This window comes from Eschrichtius robustus, chromosome 2 (assembly GCF_028021215.1).
Source record: "Eschrichtius robustus isolate mEscRob2 chromosome 2, mEscRob2.pri, whole genome shotgun sequence".
In the NCBI taxonomy this organism is placed as follows: domain Eukaryota; kingdom Metazoa; phylum Chordata; class Mammalia; order Artiodactyla; family Eschrichtiidae; genus Eschrichtius; species Eschrichtius robustus.
In genome coordinates this window covers 160119697-160147127 of record NC_090825.1, presented here as the reverse complement: position 1 = coordinate 160147127, position 27431 = coordinate 160119697, and the positions used below count along the sequence as shown (strand labels likewise).

At 38.4% G+C, this 27431-nt stretch overlaps 1 protein-coding gene across 4 annotated transcripts in view; it reads left to right on the top strand.

Annotated features, from left to right (window-relative positions):
• Positions 1–449: 449 nt before the first annotated feature.
• CNOT6 (CCR4-NOT transcription complex subunit 6) overlaps positions 450–27431 on the top strand; it is a 64617-nt gene continuing 37635 nt past the window's right edge. For 3 of the 4 annotated variants that reach the window (XM_068536493.1, XM_068536492.1, XM_068536491.1), the window contains exons 1-2: positions 450–823; positions 13287–13400. In XM_068536493.1, the coding sequence (XP_068392594.1) occupies positions 13289–13400 (112 nt within the window). In that variant the 5' untranslated portion in view covers positions 450–823; positions 13287–13288. Of the gene's footprint in view, positions 824–13286; positions 13401–27431 lie in introns of those variants that run through there. The other variant, XM_068536494.1, reaches the window with a different exon arrangement.

Sequence of the window (27431 nt, the reverse complement as noted above, 5' to 3'; positions counted from 1 at the left end):
AGTCTGAGAGCTTGTCCCTGTTTCCATGTAATTGATAGGCGAAACGAAAGGGAGGAAGATCAAGGAAACAGAGGGAAGAGAGGAACAAAAATGAACAGCCTGAGACAAAAAAAGAGAGAAAGAAAGAAAAAAAAGAGCTAGTTGAAAAGCGTAGGAGCGTTAAGAAGAAGAGAAAGTAGAAGCGACAAGGCAGGAAACGAGCGAGGAGAGCGGGAAGAGGAGAGGGAGGTCTGAGCCCGGTGCGCGCCCGGCCGGCTCACTGCTCCCCATCGCGGGGGTGGGGGAAGAGAGGGACAAGCGGCGAGCGACCTCCCCGGATGCTGAATGGTCGCGCCCGGCGGCGGCGGCCAATGGGCGGCCGGGATGTTGGAGCGGCAGCGTCGGTCGCGGCGCTCGCAGGCTTGAGGTGGGGGGGGGGGGGCGGAGGGGGAGGGGGTGGGACGGCGGTCGCCGCCATGATGCCTGTTTGCTTTCAATGAAAACGAGGGGGGCGCAGAGGAGGAGGAGGCGGCGGCGTCGGTGGCGGCGGCGTCGGCTGCGCGAAGGCGAAGGCAGCAGTGGGTGCAGCGAGGAGGGCGAGGCCGGAGGCCGAGAGGCCGGGAGGCCGTAGTGGCGGCCCATCGAGGCGGCTGAAGCGGGCGGCTGACGCGGTGGATCTCGGAGGGAGAACAAAGAGCGGCGGCTGAGGCGGCAGAGGAGCGGCGACGGCGGCGCTGCAGCAGCGGGCGGGACTGGTATGGTGGTTCCACAGGTCAGACCCCGCTGCACTCACAGGGAGGAGGCGGCGGCAGCAGCGGCGGAGGAAGGCGGCGCACCCCAAGAGGTGAGCGAGACCAGCCCGAGGCCCGGCTGGGCGCTGCTCCCCACACTGGCTGCCCACGGGCCCCTCTCGGTCGTGTCCCCGGGACCGTAGCGGGGGGGACTCGAGCAAGAGCACCTTGAGTTTTGCGTGCAGCGGGCCCGAAGATTGGAGGAGATGGTGGCTGTTGGGGGTCCCTAGACGCGCGGCTGTCGCCATCCAGTTGGTCCCCGGACCGCGCCCCCGCGCCGAGTCCGGGGCTGGAGGGTGTTGATCGGGGGCGGGGGCGCGCAGGGGGCGCCAGGGTTGGGGGATGCCCTGGCTGTCGACCCTGGCTCTGGTCACCCGGAGGAGGGGAGTTGGTGTCCGGAACTCTTGGCTGGGATGGGTGGCAACTTTGGAGAAGTGGCGGTGTGGGATTGCGCGGAGTGGAGTGTGGAACTTCGGAGTTACCGCAAAGCGGGAAACCAACTGTTTACCCCCTCCCCCAAATGTATTTAAAATTCAGTTTAACGCAAATTTTTGGGGGGGTGGGGGGGATGGGAATGACATGGCTAAAGAAGCCCTTAGCACCAGATGAAGAGATTTATGATAATGCTGAGGACTCAGAGATAGTTCTAATTACGTGAAGTTTTGTGTAATAACCTGAATCGTATCTCTTTTCTTTTTTTCTAAACACCAATCATTATTTTCTTTGGAAATTTTTCTTTTGACTCTTTTTCTCCTACAGCTTCTCCTAAGAGCCTGCTAATGAACACCTGTAACCTCTTCTTGAACTGTTACTGCAAATGACAGCATTGTGAATGGTCATCTTGCTTGTCCTTTTTGGATTTGTTATTGTGTTAAGCTGACGTTTAAATAATCTCCTTGAACATGAGGTCCCATACTTACCTGTTTTCCAGGTGGATTGCCCCATTAGTGGTAGTGCGGAATCTTGCCTCTTTGTGTCTGGGGATTTTAATTTTGGAGAGGAAGAGAGTGAATATGAACAAGTGAAAAATAAAATGGCATATAATAGCACTTTGTGTTTTTCACAGTGCACTAGAATTTATCATCCCAAAACAGTTTTGTAGGCTTTAGGAGCTATGTCCATTGATCAAAAGGTTTTGAAGACTTGTTTTGTAATTGCTATCAGAGCAATTATCGCAGTCTTTAGAATGTGATGACTTTTAGAATAAAAATTGCTTAATATTTTTAGACCAGTCGTCTAGTCCAGTCAACTTCCTTTAAACAAAATATTTGAATAGCTGCTGTTGAGGAAACAGGCCTAGAAAGGTTAAAGTGACTTGCCCAAGATACTACAGTTAAGAGGGAAAGGACCAGGTTTTGTGTAAATGTGAGAGCACATGAGAGTGAGGTACTTGATGGAGATTAGTTTTTTTGGGAGGGCGGAGTGCGTTTTAATGGCTGGAAGTTATTTGAGGTAGTTGAGTCTGGTCAGTTCTCAGTAGGTGAATAAGATACTTAATGAAATGGTCAAAAAACGAGGATGTGACAAAAGACAAAGTTTCCTGTGAGACTCAGAAGATTTTGCATAGTTTCAGAAGTGTCTTGATCAATGGTAACATAGATGAGGAAGCTCTTTTGAATGCCTGTTTGATTTGTAGGTATTTTCAGGTTTCTTAAACCTTGGTGGCAAAGTAAAACTTTTCAGACTCTTGAACAGATATGAATTGGTTACAGAACTTGGTCCTGGCTACAAATAAAGGCATTTGCTTCTGTACTTATGGTTTATAAATAATGCATTTTGGTTAATGCGTAGGCATCCCACCATGTTCATATTAGCCTTTTTTATATTTAAAGCATAAACCTTTTTCGTCTCATAGTGCAACAGAAAGAGATAATATACGTAAGGCATACTGGAATAAATGGTCATGGTTGCTCACAGCTGTAGCCTTTGGGCCATGAGAGGTGAGGGCCCTCTTCAGCACACTTGTAACTTTCCCATATGGAAGGTATACTGGTTGGGAAGCTGCTTTTAAAGTGTTTATTTGCATGTAAGATGGGGACTCATTTAGACTGCCTTAATCTTACCCTTCTCTGGGCTTTACCTCTCCCTCATCCATTTTTATTTTCTTGATAAGTTATGTGCAAGGAATAGTATATGCTGGACATAGTGTTGGACCCTGGGAATTAAAAAATGAATAACACTCATTTGCTGTTTTCTTGTTGCTGTAGTCTTAGTAGGTGTACAGAGTGCTGTGGGGAGAACAGGAGAGAATGATGAAATTTGTAGAATGTGTGGGAGCAGTTTACAGAAAATAGCACGGAATAGGTGTTTGTCAAACTGGAGAGAAGGGGTTATTTCAGACAAAAGGAACTGTGGGTGCACTGAGGTGCCAAGTGTTGGGGTAAGGCCAATATCGATGTGTTACTGAAACAGGGAGAGTGACTGGAGACGAGCCTGCAAAGGTGTGTCCATCCTAGATTTTGAAGAACCATACTTACTAAGCTAAAAGTGAGGTTTGTATCTTTATCCTATAGCAAAAGAGAGAGCCAAAATATTTTTCATAGGGGAACAAGGTGATTTAGAGATCATTTGGACATCAGTGTGGAGAATTAAGTGGATCCATACATATAAAAAAGTCACATTTGAGATACTATGGAGTTAGTGACTCTGAATCTATTTTAAACTTGGATATAGGGTCTTTTGTATCTGATCCATTTTATAGTGGGCTTGAGGGCTCGGTTCAATTGCTCTATAATACAGGGTAATTTAAAATCAAAATGTTTTGGAAAAAAGTTAAGAGCAATAAAAGAAATGAAACCCATATAATGATGGTACATGTGAAAGTTCAGGCATTCAGAACTTGTCTTCTGAGTTAGGCTTAGGCAGACTGTAGAGCTTAAGCTGGAAAAATCAACTCTCTGCTCACCAGAAGTGAGAGCCACCAAGCTTAACGGTTATGGCTATCCTGATGGTCTGTGAGGATATGGACTGTAAACATTTTGTGAAATTGGGGAGAGGGCAGAGTTTTCTCTCCTGTGTATTATTGGAATTGAAATATTGAAAATTTCTTAAAACCTAAGAACTCCTTATACAGCTGTTAATTTATATAGTCAGTTCTGCTGTAAAGCAACATATAGGTTCCTAAAAATCACTATGATATGGAAAATTGTGCAGTAAAAACTACAGGCCTTTTGGGAAAAGTGGAACTAAGGCACAACACTCAAAATTTTGTCAGTGACTTATTTTAATAAAAAGGAACCTGGTAAAAATGGTAGCATAGTTTTACACATGTTAAAGGGTTATGGTATACATAAATACTACAATAAATGTGTCACTTTACCTTGAAAAAGACCTGGTTTGCTTGTGTTAATGGGCATCAGAAGGGTTGCTGCTTGTGAGTTACTGTACAGTGGTAGAAGGAGGGTTACCTGAAATCAAATGGAATGGTATAATAACACCAGAGGTGGGTGGGTGTGGCTCAGCTCATGTGCACACACACAGAGTGAACTGATGTAGCTGGTAGGTGTTTTAAGGTGTGTGTATTTTGTGTATTTCTATGCAGCTCAGTTCAGCTGGGGGCAGGTTTCTACCTTCATCTAGTTTTTTTCACAGACAAAATCACACATGAGCAAATGGGAATTTTGTGTTAAGCTCAAATTTTCTAATATATCAGTTACGTTGGAACAGATTATTTTCAGAATAAGTGATACAGCAGAACTGATTATACTTGAACACAGCATTTTAAAATAGGGCTAAAACTCAGTTCCAAAAATACTGGAAACACCCATGTGTCAGGCACTATTATAGACTTGCTCCTCTAATAGGGCTTATGCTCTTTTATTCTAAATGGGTTTATAATGGTATGGAGAGAAAAACAAATGAACCAATAAAGTGCTCATCAGGTTATATAGTAATGAGGAATACACAAAGCATTTGGGGCATGCTAAAGAAGGAGCAACTAATTCTGCTTGGGAAACTTGAGGGAGTCATCTCAGAGGTCTTTGAGCTTAGCTTTGAAGGTTGAATAGAGGTTTGTTAGACTGAGTAGGACCTTTTAGTGAGAAGAAAGAACATGTGCAAAGTCAAGTTACATACAACTTGGGCTGTGAATCATAGGATGCAAAGATGAAAGGGACAGGAGGAGTGGCCAGAAACAGTCTGTGAATAGTCATAGGCTTTTTCTTAAAGTGTTGAGACTTTCGTTTGTATATAATAGGGATTCATTGAGAGTTTAGGTGGATGGGGTGGGGAAATTGTGTGTGTGACGTACTTTTTCAGGAGACATAGTAAAAATGTGAAGGCTGGATGAAGGGGGCGGGGTCAAGAAACTGGGGTCAGAGAGTTCATTTAAGCCCTTGTGAGAGAAATATTCTGGAGTTGTTAAAGGCTTCTTGATGATTTATAAGGTCAGCATTTCATGAATAATTTTCTTTCTTAGTTTTTAGGGGAAAAAAAGACTAGTGGGTCAAAACTGATTGCTACTATGTTAGAACTTCCCAAAATGATTGTATACATGAATTAGCAGCTAGAATAAATGTTGAATGCCTCAAAAAGCCAAAATTCCAACTAGATAGGGGTAGCTAGAATACTGTGATTGTAAGAGTGGGAGGAGCAAATAGAGTATGGAAACTGTCAAAAGATAAGAAAGAAATGAAAAGATTTCTGTTGGCAGCCATCATTGCTGGAGGTGTAAACTAGACGGTTGCTTGTCTCATACTAAGAGAACAGATTTAATATCGATGGCTCCCTCTCCTTTCCTTTTTGATCTCGGTGATGTTTCATCACACAAATCATGGTTTGGCTTAATGTTAGTGGGCCCTCAGCTTTGCTGGCTAGATCATAAATCACAATTGTCCTAATATGTTCTTTTTGTTCTATACTTTATATTTGACTTAAAATATAGAAATTAAAAATTTTAAGCTAAGAAGTATTTGTGTTTTAAGTTGAAATTTGTGGATGACCTATACTTAGTGTATCTTTATAGTTATATTTTGAGTTAATTTATTGAGTTGAATGAAATTGCTAGTGTTTGACCATTTTTTACCTTCAAAATTGGTAGTTTCCTGTGGTGTTGCAGTACACTCAGGCTTCTGTCTGACTGTATTTTATATTCACTTGTGTTATTAGGCCCAGGCACATGATTAGAATTGCATTTTAACAGCAGTCTAGTAAACTCTTACGGGCTGTTGGTTATTGGCTGGGCACTGCGGATGCAGATTGGTATGCCGGTCTTCTTTTAGAGCTTAGACTAACTACTACATCTGCTGTTTGACTCTGTTTTGGAGGAATATTTTATCATAATTTTAAAATCTTTTTTCGCAGAGGTCTTATTGATTGGAAATTTTAGTTAAACCAATATGGACTTAAATTTATTCTTATTCTACTTGAGAAAAGGATTTAAGGAATTGAGATTTTGGGAGGCAGGAGGAGGTGGCTACAGAAACCTTAAGTTCTTAGAAATATTACACGATTATTTGCCTTTTTCATTCTCTTCCTCTTATGCGTATACAGTGGAGTTTTCCAGAGACTGACAAAATGATGTGTAATATCTGATGAATTGAATTCAGAGCAGATAGGTGAATCCAGCTGTCTTCTAGCATGTCAGACCTTAAAGATTTGCAAAAATGTAAGACAGTGTCATTCTTCTCACAAAATTTTACTTTGTTTTTGAAAGTAGTTACTTTTCATAAAAATGTTAACATGTGATAGGTTTATTATATTTAATGAGTTAATACATATTTTAAAATTCCTTATTTCTAATTTTTAGTATGGTAAATATTGATAGATATAACCCACACAATTGAAAGGTCTTTGAGGTACTTGAGTATAAGGGTCCTGAGATGATAGCATTTGAGGTCTGCTGTGTTAAGTATTAGGCAGAGTTTGGGAGTAGAGAATACAGGTGAAGAGTAGTTTGGAAAGATGGTACATCTGAGAGGGAAACTCAGGGGCTCATGGTCTTAGCAACATAATATTTGGAGAATGAACACAAGATCTTGGTTTCATCAGTGACAGAATTCTAGACTTGTGTGAGGCATTGGTGTTAGAGAGTACAGCTTTGCAGCTAGATTGTCCCAGGTTCAAATCCTAGCTCTACTACTTACTAAGTGTGTGCAACCTTGGGCAAGTTATTTAAACTCAGAGTCTCAGTTTCCTCATCCAAAATAAAATGAGGATAGTGTCTACTTCATGGATCGCTATGAGAATTAAATCGAGGTAATCACCGGTAAATTATTGCATAGTGCTTGAAAGCATAGACTTTTGGATCAGACTTGGGTTAAAATCACAGTTGTGCCAGTAGGATCTCTGTGATCTCAGGTAAATGACTCATTTTCTGGACTGTTCTTTCTTTATGTATGGAGAATGATACAATAGTATTTACTCATAGGAGTCCTGAGGGTTAAATGAGATAATGTATGTGAAGGGCCTGCCAGTTGGTGAGTGCTCAAAACATGTTAGCTGTTATGTGCCTAGTGCAGAGTGTGGCAGATAGGCAGTCCAACACAGTTTTGCCATTACCCCCACCTGTTTGAGGTTTGCTCTTATTTTGCCATAGCGTGTCACTAAGATTATGTTTATACAGTTTTACCTTTAAGTTTGTCCCTTTGCTTCATATCCCAGCCTATCCTAGAACGAATATTCTCAGCCTTTGGTCACTTAGGTCCTTTCTGTCTGGTTTCTCTAGATTTTGCCTTCAAGATTAGAGGCCTATGTTAGTTTTTCTTACTCCTGGTAACATGGGCACTGTTCTGTTAGCATACTTGTCTCTTACAAAATGTTTGCTTTTTTTTACTGTCCCAGCTTATCCCCTTGAATTCTTATAAGTATTCACCAAACACTATTTGCCAGGCTCTGAAAATATAAAAATATTTAAAATGTAAGTGCAAAGAGCCTATATTAGAGTAGGTGAATGAGACGTGTCAAAAAAAATTAAGGTGGGATTAAAGAATATAACATTAGAAATATCTTCAAGGTTCAGAATAGCTCAAAGCAGGGAATGATAAACTCCTGTGTTTGTGAGGGGTAGGGAAGAAGTCCTAAATTAGAGTGATGTTTGTAAAAAAGGGTTGTAGTGTGATTACATCATCGTAAGATTTTTGTTTGCACTCCCCAGTAGATTAAGATCCAAGATCATGTACGTATTTCCTATTTATTCTTTATTCCCAGAACCTGGCAGAGTGCTTGGCACATAGAGGCAGAAGGTGCTTAGTAAATATTTGTTGAATGAATGATTCTGTAAAGAAAGCTCCCTTAAGGGAGCATGGTTCGGATGTATTGAATTGCTTTTTTTGGATTTTTCTTTGAAAACCTGATCTTGATTCATGAAGGAAAGAATGTTTAGACCAGTTTATTAGTACAACGTGCTAGGTCTTACACAAGACACTGGGAGATACAAACTGGGGTGATAGATGCTGTAGTAAGTGTATAGTGTGCAGAGGAAAGAGTAGTGAACTTGTGCCTTTGTTGGGAAGGGCTTACAGGGACTCTGACATCTAACCTGAGTTGCCGTGAAGGGGGTGAGTAGGAATTGAGGGTGAAGGTTCCCTTTGGTGAAGGGATTAGCTTGTGTTATTGAAAGACTATGTCTTAGAAGTAGGTTTGCTTTGATTAATTTAGGATTTTATAGGGTGACTTGTGTGTCAGTGGCTGAAGATGAGTGAGAAAATAGTTGCCTAAATCCAGATTGTAAAGGACTTTGAAGTTAGGGCTTTAGCTAGGTAGGCAGAAAAGGCCATCTTAGATTTTTAAGCAGGAGAGTGGCATGAGCAGGCATCTATCAGGAAGGTATAGAGAAGGTTGTTTAAAAGTTGTAGCTGAGAAATGAGGGTGTAAATTAACTTCAGTAGCTGTGAAAATGGAGAAGACAGGTTTAGAAGTCCTGAAGAGGTAAAAATCAGTGGGATTTAGTGAAAAATTGGGTAAGACGTAGTGAAAATTTGGATAGGAAGAAGTAAATTGGCACCAAGGCTAGTGGCACTACCTTTTCATATATTCCATAACTTGTAGCTCTGTGAGGCTCCCGATCATCAAATAAAAGGATTTTTCTGCACATGAGTTTATTTCTTCCTTCTCCCCTCCTTCCTTTCCTCTGCGCCTTTCCTTTTTTTCTCCTTTGTGTATGTGAAAGAAGTAAAGCACCAAGAATGGAGGAGAATGTGTAACAAGCGAGGAAAGGAAAAGAGGAATTTAGCATTTTATCTTGTCAGTTAAGATTGGCTATAACTGAGCCTCATTTCCCTTGGAAAAAAATCTGGCCAATACAATTTAAATAAATTATTTAACTTCAGAGTGCCTTTTAACAAGAAACGCGTTTTTGTTCATTGCCAAAATAACATGATCTCATAATAATTCATTAATATTTCAAAATATGAACTAGGTATTAAATGTTTCTCCAACAGTCCACAGAATTTCCTTTGTTGTAGATTTGTGGATCCTATATAGGGACCATTCATTGCATCTCATTCTATATATCCCTTAATTCTCTTTAAGTCTAGAATAGTCCTGACACCAGCTTGTTAAAGGTAGCAGACCAGTTACCCTGCAGAAAGTCCTGCATTCCAGTTGCTTCTTTGGTGTCATCTGGCTAGTTCCTCTAGTTCTTAATCAAGGTAAACATTGTTGGTGTGTATTTCATATTCTGTCAGATCCGAAGACCCACAGTATCTGGTTCTACCCCCATTAGTGTTGGGAAGATTGATGAAGGGGGTAACAGTTTATTCCTCTCTTGAACATTTTCTACCTTATAATCAAAAAACAATCTGGGTGGTGGTGTAACCTTAGCATTATGCCAGTGCCAATGATTCATCTAATGGTTTTAACCCAGTTTATAAATCTTTGTTTTAAAAAGGCTCATTAGGAATTATGAAATGATGTTGTTTTTGTTTTTTATTAATTCTTTCATTCTTCATTTATTCTTTTGTAAAATAGGACTTTTTTTCACCTGGGGCTATTTGATGACTCTGAAATACAGTACCCACTGAAAGGATAAAGACTTAAATCTTTCTATTTAGTACCAATTTTCTTAGTTTAAAAGCTGCCTCAAATGGTGGCTGACTTGCGCTTATGGTCTCTCCCCCGCCCTGCGCCCCCCTGCTTCTTCCCTCTTACCGCCCTCCCCTGTGTATTTTTTAAGCCATTTCATAAAATGTTTAATAATGAAAGCATATCTTTCTATGCTGGTAAATAATGTCCTGTATTTCTTTAAGGTAAATAATTATTCTAAGATACTGAAAAACCGTTTCTCTGAGATCTAGATCAGGGACAGATTTTATGCTGCCAGGATCAGTAGTGATGTTTGGCACTGGATTGGAGGAGTTAGAGATTGACTAGTCAGGGGCTGTATACCTGCTGACTCTGGCCTAGCTATTTTTTAAAAGTCTTTTAATTCTACTTGACAGTTTTCAAGCCTATTTTGGAAACGTTTTATTCTTTTTAGATAGTAATCTGCAGTGATAATACTGTATTTTTTAGAGAGTAAGATCTGCTTGTTGATTTCAAGCCTTGGGAAAAATCCTAAATTGTTTGTATTCTTTTTTTTTAAAGAAAGTCTTTATTTATTTATTTATTTATGGCTGTGTTGGGTCTCCGTTTCTGTGCGAGGGCTTTCTCTAGTTGTGGCAAGTGGGGGCCACTCTTCATTGCGGTGCGCGGGCCTCTCACTATCGCGGCCTCTCTTGTTGCGGAGCACAGGCTCCAGACGCGCAGGCTCAGCAATTGTGGCTCACGGGCCTAGTTGCTCCGTGGCATGTGGGATCTTCCCAGACCAGGGCTCGAACCCGTGTCCCCTGCATTGGCAGGCAGATTCTCAACCACTGCGCCACCAGGGAAGCCCCTGTTTGTATTCTTATATCCTTTTCTCTACCTAGTTTCCAATACTATGTTCAGTTGGACTCCAAGAAAAATGGGTGGGGTTGCTCACTGGGCAGATATGCTCCTCAGAAGGGCTTGATTGTCCAGTTTGCTGCTGTTTCTTTTATTCTATCATATTCTTTTTTCCCCCCACTTCCTAATCTGCACTGTCAGGGATTCGGAAAATAAGATGATCTCACTGCTTTCAAGTAATGAGCTGTCTCTTAAATTTTAAGGCAACACATCATATGTCATGAAAACCAAGAGAGGGAGTGGTTGGCTGCTTAGGCAGAAATCATGACTCTTTGATGGAATGACCCCAGGTCTAGGGCTTGGATTTCAGATTTCAGTTCAGTAATACTTTTATTTATTCTCTGAAGCGTGATCAAATTCCGGACATTGATTCACACTAAATAAGCTCACATGAGAGTGCTAAATCAGACTTCTGAACTTTCACTAAGAAGTCAAATGATTAATAATTAATAGTAACTCAAAATACTAACCTCAGCTGGAGAGAGCAGCTTACCATTATTAAATTCTGTTTGGAAAAGCCAGTGAAGATCACTCGGTCGTAAGTAAAATCTAGTCAGAATAGTGGCATTTGGGTGATCTTAAGGAATCTTAAGGGATGTTGTCATCAAGCTCTGGTAGCCTTACACAGCATTCTGTTATTGTTGGTATATTCATATGATTCAGAATGGGCACTTGCTTCACCAGATTGTCCTCTAGATGGAACAGGAACAGTTCTTGACTGTGTAGCTCTCTCTGTTAGGTATTTTTTGTATTAGTCTAAAAACTTCAGGCACTGTATTTCTGTTTTGGAGAAATTAACATGTAGGAGAACAGTTTTATTAACAATATTTGAGAAAACAAAAAAATGTGCTGTTTCTTGTGCAGATGATTAGTCTCACAATTTATATTTTTACCTTCTTCAAAAAGCTTTTTAGGATTACTTTTCTCCTTCTGTGTTTTGACTACATGGTCAAAACCATTTCTATGTTTGAAAGATAGCTCTACTTCTCATCATTAGAGGAGCAGCATAGCATAATGAAAGTTGCTTTAACTCTTTTCCATTTTTTTTATTGTAGAAAATATACATAATGTAAAATTTACCATCTTAACCATTTTTAAGTGTAACATTCAGTGGTATTAAATACATTCATAATGTTGTGCAGCCATCGCCATCATCCATCTGCATAACTCTTTTCTTCTTGTAAAACTAAAACCTCGGACCCGTTCAACAGTAAGTCCATTTGACGTAAGTGATTGCTGACTGGCTTACTTTAAATTCACATGATGCTAGGTTTTTCTCCAGCTTTGTTTAGCTGTGTAGGTATCCAGAGTAGGTAGAGACTTGGTTAGAGCAGATTATGGCTCATCCAAACACATAAGGTGAAGTGAGACCGGGGCAAGGAGTTTGGGAGAATATGCAAGGAAGTGAGATTTCATTTCACCTGAATATTTCAGAATGTGTCTATAAGAATAAGAATTTTAAAAATAACCACAAGCAAAAAATGAACAATAGTCCCAATATCAACTTAGGTTTAGTTCTTCTTCAAATTTGTCCAATTCTCAAAAATGTTTTTTACACTTGATTTGTGGTCAGATCAGACCCAAACAAGGTCTATACATTGCATTTGATTGTTGTGCCTCTTAAGTCATTTAATATCAACTTCCTCTTACTCCCCCTTTTTCATGTCACTCATTTGTGGAAGAAACTGGGTCTTCTGTCATGTTGAACTTTCCATGGTCTGTGTCTGGCTGGCTGTATTCTTGTGGCATTATTTTAAATTAAGAAAAAATTTTTTAATCATGGTAAAATTATAACAAAATTTACTATCTTAATAATCATTTTAAGTGTACAGTTCAGTAGTGTTAAGTATGTTCACATTGTTGTGTCTCGTGTAATTTTTAACATGTTCCTCTGTCTCCCTTACTTAGTGTAAACTGGTACCAGATCTAGAGAGGCTGATTTGATTCAGGTTCAATTTTACTTTTAATTTTTTGGATGAAGGGGCAAGAGCATACATAGTGTTGGCATGTTAAGTCTAGTTGTCCTAATACTGAGATCGATCCTTGGGTTGAGGTCTTACAGCCTGATCTATTTAAAATTTTTTCATTGGACTTTTTTCACCTAATGCTTTTATTAACCATGGATGGTCATCCATTTTTTCATTAGAGATTGTGAAATAGTGTTTTTTCTAATTATGTAACCCTTTTTACATTTATTAGCTAGAATTCTGTTAAGAATATTTCCTCATCTAGTTTCTGCCAGAAATGCAGGATAAATGCTTGATTCTTTCCCTTTATTTTCCAATTTTCGGGTGACTGCATTTTTTTGTTGTTTTTTGTTTTTTTTTTTCCTGTTAAAGTTTTGGATTCATGCAGTTTGAAATGACTCGTAGTCTTTCTTTTGATGTTCAGATTGTCATATCTGTGGCCAGTGGGACCGCTACAAGCTGGCTCCTGTGCCCTTCACAGCCACAGCATCTTTCTTAGTGTCCAGGCTTGTTTGTATTTTTCCGATCTCAGACCTGAAATCCTCCATTTCTCCAAGGAGCTCCTAGTTCCTTTTAGTGGGAAATTGTGTTTAGAGATATAATATGGGTGTCTACTTTTTAAAAAGATGTTATTTTCAGTTATTTGATTCTTCTGAGTATTGATTGGTTTCTTTTCTTAATTCAACAGGCATGCCCAAAGAAAAATATGAGCCCCCTGACCCTCGGAGGATGTACACAATTATGTCCTCTGAGGAAGCAGCAAATGGAAAGAAATCACATTGGGTGGAGCTTGAAATAAGTGGTAAGACATGCAAGCAAAAATTTATGGTATGGAAGTTAAGATATGGTAGAAAATTGTTTTCTAATGCTAATACGCAAGGAAAGCAGTGTTGTATTTTACCAGTGCTAATTTATCTTAGAAGCTGGAAGGTTCAGTAGAAAGACCATGGTTTGAATCAAAGTTCAAAACCCGTTCATTGCTTATTCTCTCACTATCAGTGTCCTTTTATAAAATGGGGATAATAATATCAAGGATGGAATGAAAATAACACATGTGAAATGCCTAGTGTACAAAGGTTTGTTCTGATACTTAATTCTCTAATAAAGTAGGATAGAGCTTTTACATTATCAAATTACAGGTTTCCAATGAGGTGGGAAATGCCGGTTCTATTATAGGTTCTGGGATAGATTTGTTTCTCCTTATTTTCTTCATTTGCTTTTCAGTCTTAGTCTCTGGGGACAGCCTTATTCAGAAACAAAATCTTAAAAGCGATTGGAGCAGCTCTCAAAGTTCCCTTCTACCTTTAATGTAGTCTTCAAAAGTGGCAAAGGGACATTATTACTTCTCAAGGCAACCAGTGCTAAAGAAAGTTTGTGTTCATGTTGGCCTCCCCATACTTTCCTTCTAGTTTGTCTTGGGTTTTGCCTTCTGAAATAATACAGAGCAAGTTTTCTCTTCTTTCACCTGATTGCCCTTGATTTTTTTTTTTTAATTTAATGCAGCAAACATACTGAGTATATGCTATGTGTAAAACATTTTGCCAGGTGCTATACTAGGCATATGGAAAATATATAGATGAAAAAAACATATTCCCTTTCATTCTGAAGCTTATGGCATATTAGGGAGTGAGAAGAAGGGAATATACCAGTGTAAATAACTAATAGACAAAATATAACTGCCAAGTCTAAGCAGAAGGGTGCTATACAGAAAGCAAAAAGGAAGTTATGATGATAGTATTTCTCCCTTGTCAGCTCAAGAGTTCTGATTAATCTATTGAGTAAACCTAAACACCCTCCTCTGCAGCCATAGTAGAGGTCGGTGCCCACATGGGTCTCTCCTTTTCTTCCTCTTCGATTTTTGGAGAGCTGGTATGGTGTGATGGAGAGTGAAATTTCTCTCTTCTTTTGCCTCTCCTGTCAAATTTGATTTTCTGTGTCAGGGGAGCCTTTGAAGCACAGGCGGTCACCACTCCAACTTCCCCTTTTAATTTCTGCCGGATTGGTATTTAACTATATTTTTCTTTTTTTCAGTCTGTATTAGCAGTTTTTGAATTACAAGTCCTTTGCTTCTAGAAAGTTTGGGTAATCTAGAAAGTGCTCACTTAGGTCAGTGAGATTGTATGTCTGAGGTTAAGGGGCTTCTTCACTCTCTCCTCCCTCTACCTCATGTTGGCAACTCCTTGGCAATTTTGAGTCACTGTTCTCTGCTTACTCTAAACTTTGGGCAGAAATCTATGTACAAGATAGGAAGGAAGAGGAAAGAGTCCTCTAAAGTAACATTCTTAACAAAGTCTTATCTTTACCAAGTATCATGGAGGATAAACTATTGATTGAATAGGTCTGTGGAACAAGACCTTATAATTAACAAAGCCACTATCAGGAAGGCCACTTTATTGTCTTAAGTCAATCCCTAATACATAAACTCCTGTGTGTAGAAATTTTCAAGGCTGAATTCATTTCACGCTAAGACAGTTATTTCATGAATATGCTCTAGCATCAGTTCCTTCAGATCCTGTGATACAAAGTTCCAGGGATCTGAGGTCATTGAATCCTGGACCTGCAGTAATCTAATATACTCTTCTGGTTCTAGGGAGATGGGTGGTTAGATCCTTGTGCCATTTGGAGGTAACCAGATAAGCCAAATTACTATTAATCATTTACTTTTTAAAGAAAGCCTTGTTTATTGTAAAATGAAACAGAGATAAAGAAAACTGGGAATTCCCTGGCTGTCCAGTGGTTAGGACTCTGAGCTCTCACTGCCGAGGGCCCGGGTTCAGTCCCTAGTTGGGGAATGAAGATTCCCCCCACAAAGCTGCGTGCTGCGGTCAAAAAAAAAAAAAAAAAATCCTCAAGAAAACCACACAGATATATTAGTGAATTATTACAAGGCCAGAAGCCTTATGATACGCAGGTCAAGAATTAGAAGTTTTTCACTTATCCCAGAACCCCTTCCACACCACAGCCAATCACAAGTCCTTCCCTGCTCCCCAAAAGTAACTGTTACCCTGACTTTTATAGTAATCACTTCTTTTGTTTCCTTATAGTTTTAACACCAAGTTATGTACACCTAAGCATTTTAGTTTAGTCCCCCCCTTTTTTATTTGATATGTCTTAGTTTACATGTTCCCCCTCCATCCTTTTCTTTACAATTTATCTGTTGAACCTGAGCAGTTTGACCTGTTGTTACTCCACAGTCTATATTTTGCTGCATGCATTTCAACATGTTTCTCATCCATATGGGCAGCAGGATGCAGAGGCTTGATCAGACTCAGAATTTAAGACCCTTGACAGGACTGAAGGTTGTGTTGTGTATGTGGTATTGTCCTTTTACTTCAGGAGGCACATAAGGTAAAAAGGCCGCCTTTCCTACTGATGTTCAGTGCAGTGCCTAGAGCCATTAATTCTTTGAGGGTTGCAAAATAGCGATATTCTGTCTTTTTTTAAATTAAGTGAGCTGCATCTGTAAAGAGATACTTTCCTTCATTTTTTTAAAATTTAATTTTTATTTTATATTGGAGTATTGTTGATTTACTCCCTCATTTACTAATTGATTACTCAAGGTACAATTTGTATAGGAAAGGCAGAAAAGAATGCTTATTTCTTTCCTTTTATTTACTAGTTTTCAGGATAAACTATTGTCCTTTGAGGGTGACCAGTTAGATTTTTAAAGTATCATTATTAACTAGTATATTTAGTTTCAAACATATGCCATGAGTTGTCATGATTACTCTTACTTTGTTGCTTAAAATTGTCCTGTTGTTGGCAAATGGGAGAGATTCTTTAAATGACTTCTGGGTTCTTTGACATAACCTTAGTTGTCTTTGGTGGTTTCCTTGCTATCTGGAAAGATTAAATGGCAAGATTTTCTTGCCTCATCTTGTATTTCCTGCCTCAAACATGAAGTATGTCATTTTTTCCCAAGGAAGAATTGGTTGTTTTACTTGGAAATGCTATTTCAAGACCATAATATCTATTGCTAGGAGTGCTCGTTGCTACTGGGTTGGTCGTCGTTTGTAGGTCTTTTCACTGGACTGTGCTAGGAAATTTGACATATATGTATGTGGTTATATACATTTATGATGAAAGATGTGATAAAAAATATATACATACTTTTATGATAAAATATCTTTATAGCTATAAAATATATTTGTACATTTAAAATTAAAATATCTTAAGAAAATATACTATTTTTGACTCAAATTCAGGATAACAGGAGTTTTAACTAACCTTTTTTATAGTTACATCTATATCTTCTTTCATACTGAGAGTCCTAGTTCTCAGGGTCATGGGATGCTGGAGTTTGAGTATCCCATAATTACTTAATTGCTTTATCCCATATTACACACATAATAATCTTACAATAACAGAACTAAAAATACCACCAGTAATATGAGTTTTATCCCCCCCAATTAAATAGGTGTACTCAATCTACATTGTCATAGTATGTAGCCATTACATACTATCAGCTTTCCCATTTAACTTGCATAAACCCTCCTATTTAGAATTAGTTTTGCAAGTAACTGTATATTCAGTACCTCCTATTTTGGTTTTCTGGAAGCTTGTTCTCTAGATGTTCCCTGAGAAAGGGCTCATGGGAACAATATTCTGAGTTTCTTGCAAGTTGATAACAACTTGCAAGAAACTCATTTGAGAGTTTATATTTGAGAGTCAGTTTGGTTTAATGAAATTCCTTGGGAATAAGGAAATGTGAATTCTTTCCTTAAGTGTCTTAAATATGTCACTCCAGTTTTGCTGTAGGCTTGATGACAGTCTAATTTTTTTTCATTATTAGTTATTTGCCCAAAGGATTTTTTCCCCTTAAAATCAGTAATTTTACTTGAATATATTTTGGTATAGGTTGTTCTGCCTTGATATTCTCAGGTATAATATGCTCTTTCAATGTGTAGTTTGAATATTTTCTCTTTTAATTTCAGGAAAGTTTCCTTGGATTATAATTTTAGTATTTGTTCTGATCCCTTGCTTTAATTTTTCTTTCAGAGAGATTTATTCTCTGAATTTGAGTATTTCCGTATTTGTCTCAGAATCACTTTTAAAAATAAAGTACAGTAAGTTCAGTCCCTTACTGTTGTACCATTCTTTTACAAGTACAGACAGACAGTCGTGTAACCACCATCACAATTACAATATAGAATGGTTTCATCCCCCCAGAAAACTTCCCCTTGCTCCATTGTAGGCAGACCCTCCCCCCACTTTCAGCCCCTAGCAACTGCTGATTTTTAATTTTTTTTTTACTAGACTATTTTTTAGAGCAGTTTTCGGTTCACAGGCACCTTTGACATAAAGTACAGTTCATGACCCCTCCACTGTCAACATCCCCCACCAGAGTGGTGCATCTGTTACAATCCATGAACCTACATTGACACGTCATTATCACCCAAAGTTCATAGTTTACATTAGGGTTCGCTCTTGGTGTTGTACATTTTGGGGTTTAGACAAATGTATAATGACACGTATCCACCATTGTCATATCATACAGAGTAGTTTCACCGCCCTAAAAATCCTCTGTGCTCTGCCTGTTCTTTCCTACTTTGCTCCCCCTGAACCCCTGGCAACCACTGATCTTTTTACTGTCTCTATAGTTTTGCCTTTTCCAGAATGCCACATCCTTGGAATCAAACAGTATGTAGACTTTTTAGATTGGGTTCTTTGACTTAGTAATGTGCGTTTAAGTTCCTCCGTGTCTTTTCATGGCTTGATAGTTCATTTCTTTTTAGTGCTAAGTAATATTCCATTGTCTAGATGTATCGCAGTTTATCCATTCACCTACTGAAGGATATCTTGGTTACTTCCAAGTTTCAGCAATTATGAATAAAGCTGCTATAAATGTCCACATGCAGGTTTTTGTGTGGATGTAAGTTTTCAACTCCTGGGTAAATGCCAAGGAGCACGATTGCTGGATCATATGGTGAGAATATGTTTAATTTTGTAAAAAAAAAACCCTGCCAAACTGTCTTCCAAAATGGCTGTATCGTTTTGCATTTCCACTAGCAATGAATGAGAGTTCCTATTGCTCTACATCCTCTCCAACATTTGACATTGTTATTGTTCTGGATTTTGCCCATTCTAATGGGTATGTGTAGTGGTATCTCATGTTATTTTAATTTTTATTTCCCTGATGACATATGATTAAGAGCATCTTTTCATATGCTTATTTACTGTGTGCATATCTTCTTTGGTGAAGTGTCTGTTCAGGTCTTTTGCCCATTTTTTAATTGGGTTGTTTGTTTTCTTGTTTTAAGAGTTCTTTGTATAAGTTAGATAACAGTTCCTTATCAGCTATGTCTTTGCAAGCGTTTTCTCCCAGTCTGTGGCTTGTCTTCTCATTCTCTTAACAGTGTCTTTCATAGAGCAAAAGTTATTAATTTTAATAAAGTCCAGTTTATTAATTATTTCTTTCACAGATTGTGCTTTTGGTGGTGTTTGTAAAGTCATTGCAAACTCAAATCATGTAGATTTTCTCCTGTGTTATCTTCTAGGAGTTTTATGGTTTTGTGTTTTATATTTAGCTGTATGATCTATTTTGAGTTAATTTTTATGAAGAGTGTAAGGTTAGATTATTTTTTTTTTTTTGGCTTGTGGATGTCTGGTTGTTCCAGCACCATTTGTTGAAATGAGTTTTCTCCATGGTATTGCCTTTGCTCCTTTGTCAAAGATCAGTTGATTGTATTTATGTGGGTCTATTTCTGGGCTCTGTTTCATAGATCTATTTATGTGTTCTTTTGCCAATACCACAGTCTTGATTACTGTAACTTTATGGTAAGTCTTGAAGTCAGATAGCATCCAAATTTTGTTCTCTCCTTCAATTTTGTGTTGGCTATTCTGTATCTTTTTCCTTTCTATATAAACTTTAGAATTAGTTTGTCAGTATCCACAAAATAACTTGCTGGGCATTTAGTTGAGATGGCATTGAATCTATAGATAAGTTGAGAAGAGCTGACATTTTGACAAAGTTGAGTCTTCCTATTCAGGAACATGGAATATCTTTACATTTATTTAGTTCTTTGATAGCTTTCATCAGAGTTGTACAGTTTTCCTCATACAGAGCATGGGCATATTTTGTTAGATTTATAACTAAATATTTCATTTTGGGAGGTGCTAATGGTATTGTGTTTTTAATGTCAAATTCCATTTGTTTATCTCTGGTATATAAGAAAGTGATTGGTTTTTTAATCCTTTCTTATTTTTTCCTTTGTGATTTAAAACAATTTTTCTCTTTTCTAAAAGTGTTCTCTTGTGTGGTTATTCATTATTAAGTTCTTTGTAGTGTAGTTTTCCTTTACTGAGTTTTTCTAAATCTAATATATGTTCTTTTATTGCTTTATCATTTCTTAATACCTTTCAGCTCATTTTGAAATTGTAGGTGATAGTTTTTGGGGTGTGTTTGTGTTATGTTTTTGTTGTCTATAGGGAGTTACTCTAGTCCTTACACTCTTTTTTCTTATACTATCTTTTAAAAATATGTAACTACTTTTATGGGATTTGACCTTAAAACTTTTCTGTTGTTCATTTTTATTTAAATTTAGTTTTTCTGAACTTCTAGTTGTGATTCAGGATACTTTTTCTAACTTCCGAGCTCCCTCTTCTGTGTTTTGTTTGTTTGCAGAGTGTTCGCAATGTGGGAATTTGTTTTCTGAAACTTTCTGGTTCTGTTCCCGTCTCTCATTTTTATCTGGACCTTTTTTTCCCTTCTTCTCTTTTTATACCTGTCCTTTTTAATTTTATTTCCATTTTTGGAGCTTTTTTTTCCAGTGTGGGGCCTTGGCTGGTCAGTTTGGAGAATCTCTGGGGCCCAGACTACTTTCAGACTTACTGTGGACACTTTGCACTCGTTACTGAATTGCACTAAATTCCTCCCAGTTGTGATAATGTGGCTGGGTGGGTGGGTGGGTGGGAGTATTCTCTTCTGATCTCCAGAGCTTTCTGTCTGTTTAGTCTCTCCTTTCTGGCCCTCTGCCCTGTGAACTGTAGCCACCTTGGCATCTTTGGACTCGCAGCTTTATCTCCTCAACCTACATGATATCAGCAGACTCCACCTGGTTTCTGTCTACCTGCATTACTTTCTGGAAACTGTAGCAGTAAACTGGAACAGTCTTAAGGGCTCACCTTGTTTGTTCCCCATCTATCGACGATCACTGTCCTGTGCTGCCTGGTGTCCAGTGTCCGAAACTCAGTTTTTCATTTATTTGTCCGGTTTTTTCGTTGTTTTAGGGGGGAGGGTAAATCCAGTCCATATTACTCTATCTTGCTGAAAATGTAAGTCTATCAATTTTTTTTTTTTTTTAAATTGTGTTTGGTAACTCCAGTATCTGAATCTCCTGGGGGTTCTGTTTTGTTGTTTCTCTTTTTCTTCTGTTTTTCACTCCCTTGGTCTGGTAATTTTTATTAAATACTAGCAATTATATATGAATTGGTAGAATAATTTGATGGTCTGGATGGTATTCTCTTTCTTAGGAGTGAATTTGCTTCTGTGTTTGTCAGGCAGTTGTGATAGGAATGGGTGGGTGACCTTAATCTAATCAGGGATTCATTCATCTCATTTAAGCCTGGTGTTCAGTGGTTATAAGAGTTGACTTACTTCAGGGTCACCCCTATTTCATTTATAGATGCCAACTGGAATCTTGATGGTTAACAGAGTCTAATTCTTTGGTGGTTCTTCAGTTCCCATTTTGTCTTCCCAAATGTGTAAGAGGACTTGAAGTTGTGCTCAACACCTCAGCCTTTCAGCCCCAGCTTTCACCTCATCTACTTGCTTCTGCTGCTTGTGATTCAACATATTCTTCCGGAAGTAACGTGGTGGGATGTGTCTCGCTCGTTACTGCTTGTGATTTAACATATTCTTCCAGAAGTAATGTGGTGGGATGTGTCTCGCTCATTACTTCTATTTGCTTCCCTTTCCTCCAGGTTCTTTGTCTCTCATGTCTTTGCTGCCTCTGTAGTCCTCCATTGCTTTTGAGCTCATTTTGGGGGGGGGGGTTTCCTCTATTTTTACCTAGTTTTTCTTTCCCCCCAGTGGGATGATTGGTCAACAACAAATTACTCTCTTGTTATAGGAAACTGAAATCTAGATGTGCACAGATTTGAAAATTCTGCTTAAAGAATCTGCAGATACCAAACAACTCTCAGGTTCCTCATTTGGTGGTGGTCTTATTGTTTTTTCATTGTATGGGGGCAACACTGGTTCCCTGTTTTTGAGATACATCTGTATCCCAGAACAACTACTTGTTCCAGCCTCTTGAAGTAGCAGTGTAGGGCAAGGAGAATGTACTAACCAGAGCCACATCCAGGAACCTTCCAGGAAATAGGGGCTTGGGTCTGGACTCCTTGGTAGTCATTAAATGATCTTTGAATCAGGTGCCCTGGCTGTAGGCTGCATATTAGTCTTTTCTACTTTGTGACATTTTCCAACATTTTGAAAGCTTGAGTTTATCATGAAAATAACCTGTATTCACACTTACTGTTTCTCCATTGGAGAGTGATAGACCATGTCTCTCAAATTCTGGATCAAATACTTCTGATTTAAAAAGAAATTTAAATATTATATTTGGCTCTGTCTTGGTAATGTGAGAAGTGTAGCTCCAGAGTCAGGTAGCTTTCATTATGTTATCAGCTTGTGCATCTGCTCACCCCCTGGACAACCCTGGTGTCTGCTATATGGAAGTTCATAGTGGGGGTGGGTAAACAGGGGAGGAGGGAAACCCAAGTAGAGGCAACAGGTACTGAATGGTGGCTCTGAGGCCATCATGAACTCATTGGAGTCACTTACATGTCACTCATTCATTCATTTATTCTGAAACTTCTGATGGGACATAAGATTTCACGAATCCAGCAGGCTATAGGAGGAAATTCCCACAATAAGGTAATTATCAAACCATGATAAATACAGGGGAGAAAGCTTGAACCATTTATCATCTTTAAGATTGTCTGAACCAGGGGGAATCATGGAAAGCATCCTTAGAATAGCTGACTCCTGAGTTAATGATATTAGTCAGGGGAAAGCAGAGTTAACCACATCTCAGGAAGAGGGGACATGTGAGAATATAAAAAAGTATACAGTGGAAGTCTCTCATCCCCGTCTTATACCTCCTAGCATGCACAGGCATGTGGCCATTCACATACAGCTTTATTAATTGCTTTTGCATCCCTTTGGAGTCCTTCTGTGCATATACAAAATAGATTCTTATTCCATACCTTATTTTTAATTCAAAAGGTAGTATATTATATACATATTTCTGCACTTTGCTCTTTTTTTTAATGTAACATGTTTTGGAGCGATTTCTAAAAAGTATATAGATAGCTTTCCTGTATGTTTTAAGCTCCATAATATTCTATCACATGTGTACTGTAATTTATTTCAGTGATACAGTACTGATGGTCAGTCTGTGACGAACAGTGTTGTAGTGAATAACCTTGTAGGTTATTTTGTATTTCTGCTGATATATTTGTAGATCAAATGGTATATGCATTTGTAATTTTGACAGAAGTAATGTAATGACTCGGTGGGAAGAAATGTAAAGCGATGATCTCTTTCTGTTTTATTATAGGGAGTCAAGTTTAAAAGTGGAACATGCAGTTAAAACTATAAAGACTCTAACCTTTAATGTTTTTTAGAACTTCTCTTAACCTTAGAGGGATTTTAGAAAATCTTTTGTAGCAAAAGAAAAAGAAAAAAAAGTTTGAAGGTCTATAGTTCCATTAGTTTTCCATTTTTTTCTTTTATTAAATCAAATTGAAGAAGCATGTATAGTTCAGTCCATTTTGATTCCTATTTATTTTTTATATTAACAATATGAATGTGATATAATGGTAGTTATGCTGGGTGATAGAATTTTGTTTTTTAATGGTGCTGTATTATTTAATAAGCATGTTCATCTAAAAAATGTTATGTTTTTAAGAAAAGTGTAAGGAGATTAACTAGTTTAGATGTTAGTGACTCAGCTTTGCAAAAAACATCTTCTTTTCTTAAGGGCAGTTGTTAAGTGGTAGAGCTACTTAGTGGTAGAGCACAGAACTGTAAAATGTAAGTCCCCTGACTTTGAATGCATCATTCTTTTCTACATCACACTGTGGTGGTCATTTTATTTTGAACTAACATTCTCCCCTTTCTCTCACTTTTTGTCTTCTTCCTAAATATTTGGCCTTAGTCTTTCCATTCTCAGGTTCTAGGCTTACTACCTTCAGGTATAGTCTTTTACTTAAATTAGATCTGTTTAATTTGTACAAGCTGCATCTCTCTGTTGCTATGAGGACATGAATTCCTTCCCACCACAGTTCAACGATGTGTATGTACCTCTGCAATTGTGTTTTCCTTTATGGATCGAAACTTCCATTTGTTAGCTCATACGAACTTAACACTTGGTGCATTAAGTTCATTTCCTCCCTTGTCAACGCTGCTATTTTTAAACTAAGCATTATTGCTGTATTTAATCTGCCAAATGTTTTCCTTAGCACCCTTTGTGTAATTTAATCTAGTTTCTTTCCAAATCTTACAACAGAGTCTTTCTTTTGTGAGGTTGCAGTTTCCCTTGGTAGGAGCCTGAAATCCTAGTCTTGAACTTCATCTGGAGTTGTGACTGCAGAAAAATTCAAATTACCACCTTTTCCGATTATAGTTGATTCTCATTATTCGCTGTAGTTATGTTCTGTATAACTACCTGAGTTAGCAAATACTGAACCATTACTCCCAGAGGAAATAAAGAGTTAGGTTCCTATGAACCTCTGGTGGTAACATTTTTGTCAGCTGATCAGTACTTAAGCTGTTTTGTGTGTTTCTATTTAAAGACACCTTGTTTACTGTATATTGTCACTCATTAAAATTAAACTCATGGCCAGCAGCCGTGTAACTTGTGCCTGAAGGAAGCTTTATCTAAAGGCACATCACACAGCCTTGCATTCAGCACTACACTTGAGGGCCATTTTATTCATCAGAATCACTCAGAAAGCACAAAAATGCAAAAACTGTGGCACTAAATAGTGAAAAAGATACTTGTTTACATTGTGAGAGCTGCAACAAGAAGAAGGAGTGTTGCCTTGTTGGACCTCAGTTGGAAACTTGAGCAACTCCAATTTTTTTTTTACTACTCTGCGCATATTTGTGAATGACTGTGAAATCGTTGTAAGAATTGATTTGGGAATTACATATAAATTTGAGGGAGTGGGCAAATTGCAAATACAGAATCCAGGAGTAATGAAGATCAGCTGTAATTCTTATTTCTTCTACAATGTCAGAGTTTTAGAGATTTAGTCAAGATTTCGGGGTTTTTTTGTATCTGCAAATGTGGAGGTAGTGATCTCTCTGTAGGTAACCCTGATTACACCTAATCTCTTTAGTGTTTGCTAATCACCCCTCTCATTTCAGGGAGCACTAATTAGATTCTTTCTGTCTCCTGATATTTAGCAATAAAGGATTCTGGGCACTTTAGAATGAAATTACTTATCAAAACAGGGCTCTTAACCTAGACCAGGATAATCCCAGCTTTTCTCAAGTCACTAAACTGCTTAAAATTGAATGCAAATTTTTGAGTGCTCAGGAATATGTTCAGTTTATGGAGAAGTAAATAGATGTCATCAGAACCTCAAAAGTTGTCTTCCTTGTTCATTGACCTCTACCAGAAAATTAGGAACCTTAATTTCTTGGATTACCTAGTTCTACCAGTAGAGATTTATCTTTCTCTACAGTATGTTACATTCTTTTGCTTCTATAACCTTTGATCTTTTAAACCAAAATTTTTTCAAAAATGGAGTACTATAATATAATGCTTTGAAATTTGCTTTTTTCCTACTTTCTTTTTTTTAAAAAAACATCTTTCCGTATCAATGTATATAGCTCTACTGCATCCTCTTTAATGGCTGCAGAATTGCATTGTATATGTGATCCAAAATTTAAGTATGCCCTATTAATGATCATTTATGTTATTCCAAATTTTTCCCTACTACTAACAGTATATATCTTGGGATACTTGAATAGCATTTTCATAAGGTAAACCTCTAATTGTGGAATTGTGGTGGGGCAAAGAATATTCAGATTTAAAATTTTAGTAGCTATTACTACAGGATTAAAATATGGTTGTATTTTTCCCATAATGCATGAGTGCATCTGTTTCCCCCTTAGCCTTGTCATTACTGGGTATTAATCCTCTTATTTTGCTACGTGCATAGGTAGAAGTGTTTTATTTAAATTTGCATCTCTTTCATTACTGAAATGAACTTTTTAAAATTACTGATCCTTTGTTTTTTATTGATTGATTTACTTGTTCTTATCTGTTGTTCATTTTCCTATTGCTGATTGCTTTATTTTTTGTTTTATGTTTTATTTTTTATTGTTTAAAAATTTCTTTCATTTATTTATTTTTGGCTGCCTTGGGTCTCTGTTGCTTCGCGCGGCTTTCTCTAGCTGTGGCGAGCAGGGGCTACTCTTCGTTGCAGTGCGCAGGCTTCTCATTTGCGGTGGCTTCTCTTGTTGCAGAGCACGGGCTCTAGGCGCGTAGGCTCAGTAGTTGTGGCTCTCAGGCTCTAGAGCACAAGCTCAGTAGTTGTGGCGCACAGGCTTAGTTGCTCCACGGCATGTGGGATCTTCCCAGACCAGGGGTCAAACCTATGTCCCCTGCATTGGCAGGTGGATTCTTAACCACTGTGCCACCAGGGAAGCCCATACTTTTTGTTTTATTTTTTATTATGGAGCTCACATAAAAAATCCTGAGGGTAGGAACTTTGTCTTATTTACCATTCTGTCCCCACACCAGTATACTAGTCACTGAAAGTTGGCTGAGTTAATGGATGTTATCTCTTTGGCTGCCAAACATGTTGGCATCTCCACCATGTACAGCTGACCCTTGAAATTACTGGTTTGAACTGCATAGGCTCTCTTATATGCAGGTTTTTTTCAGTAAATGCACACTGTAGTACTACACGATCCAAGGTTGGTTGAATCCGAGGATGCAGAACTGCAGATACGGAGGACTTACTGCAGGTTATGTGTGGAGCCTCGACATTGTTCAAAGGTCAACTGTAGAGGTTTTAAATTTTAATGAATTCAAACCTGACAGTGCTTTCATTGTTGGATTCTAGGATATGAGTTATGCTTAGATATATTCTCTTCCATTTCTTTTCTGGGTTTTGGTGTTTATAAATTTATTCCAGAATTTTTCTTTTTGGCGTATGGTAGAGGTCTGAGTCTTCCCTTCCCTTCTCTCTCCAACCCCTGTATGATTGATGTATTTATACATGATTCCTTACACTTGACTTTTTTTTCCCTTCCCTTCTTTTTTTAAATTATTATTTATTTATTTATTTATTTAATTTTTGACTGTGTTGGGTCTTCGTTTCTGTGCGAGGGCTTTCTCTAGTTGCGGCAAGCAGGGGCCACTCTTCATCGCGGTGCGCGGGCCTCTCACTATCGCGGCCTCTCATTGCGGAGCACAGGCTCCAGACGCGCAGGCTCAGTAGTTGTGGCTCACGGGCCCAGTTGCTCCGTGGCATGTGGGATCCTCCCAGACCAGGGCTCGAACCCACGTCCCCCGCACCGGCAGGCAGACTCTCAACCACTGCGCCACCAGGGAAGCCCTCCCTTCCCTTCTTCACAGACTTTCTGGTTTTCTTTTTGTCTACCTTATTGTTTGAGAATTTTATATCCTTCCAATTAAGTTGAAGTATAAAAATACATTTCTCAAGTCCTTTTACCTTTTCTTCTTAAGTAGTACCTTGAGTGTAGGGGGCTGAAACACGTGGTAGGCTCTCAGTAAATAGTTTATTATATTTTAAGTGCTTTATTCATATTGAATATTAGCTGTGTGTTTCAGTTTTATGACCTGAAAAT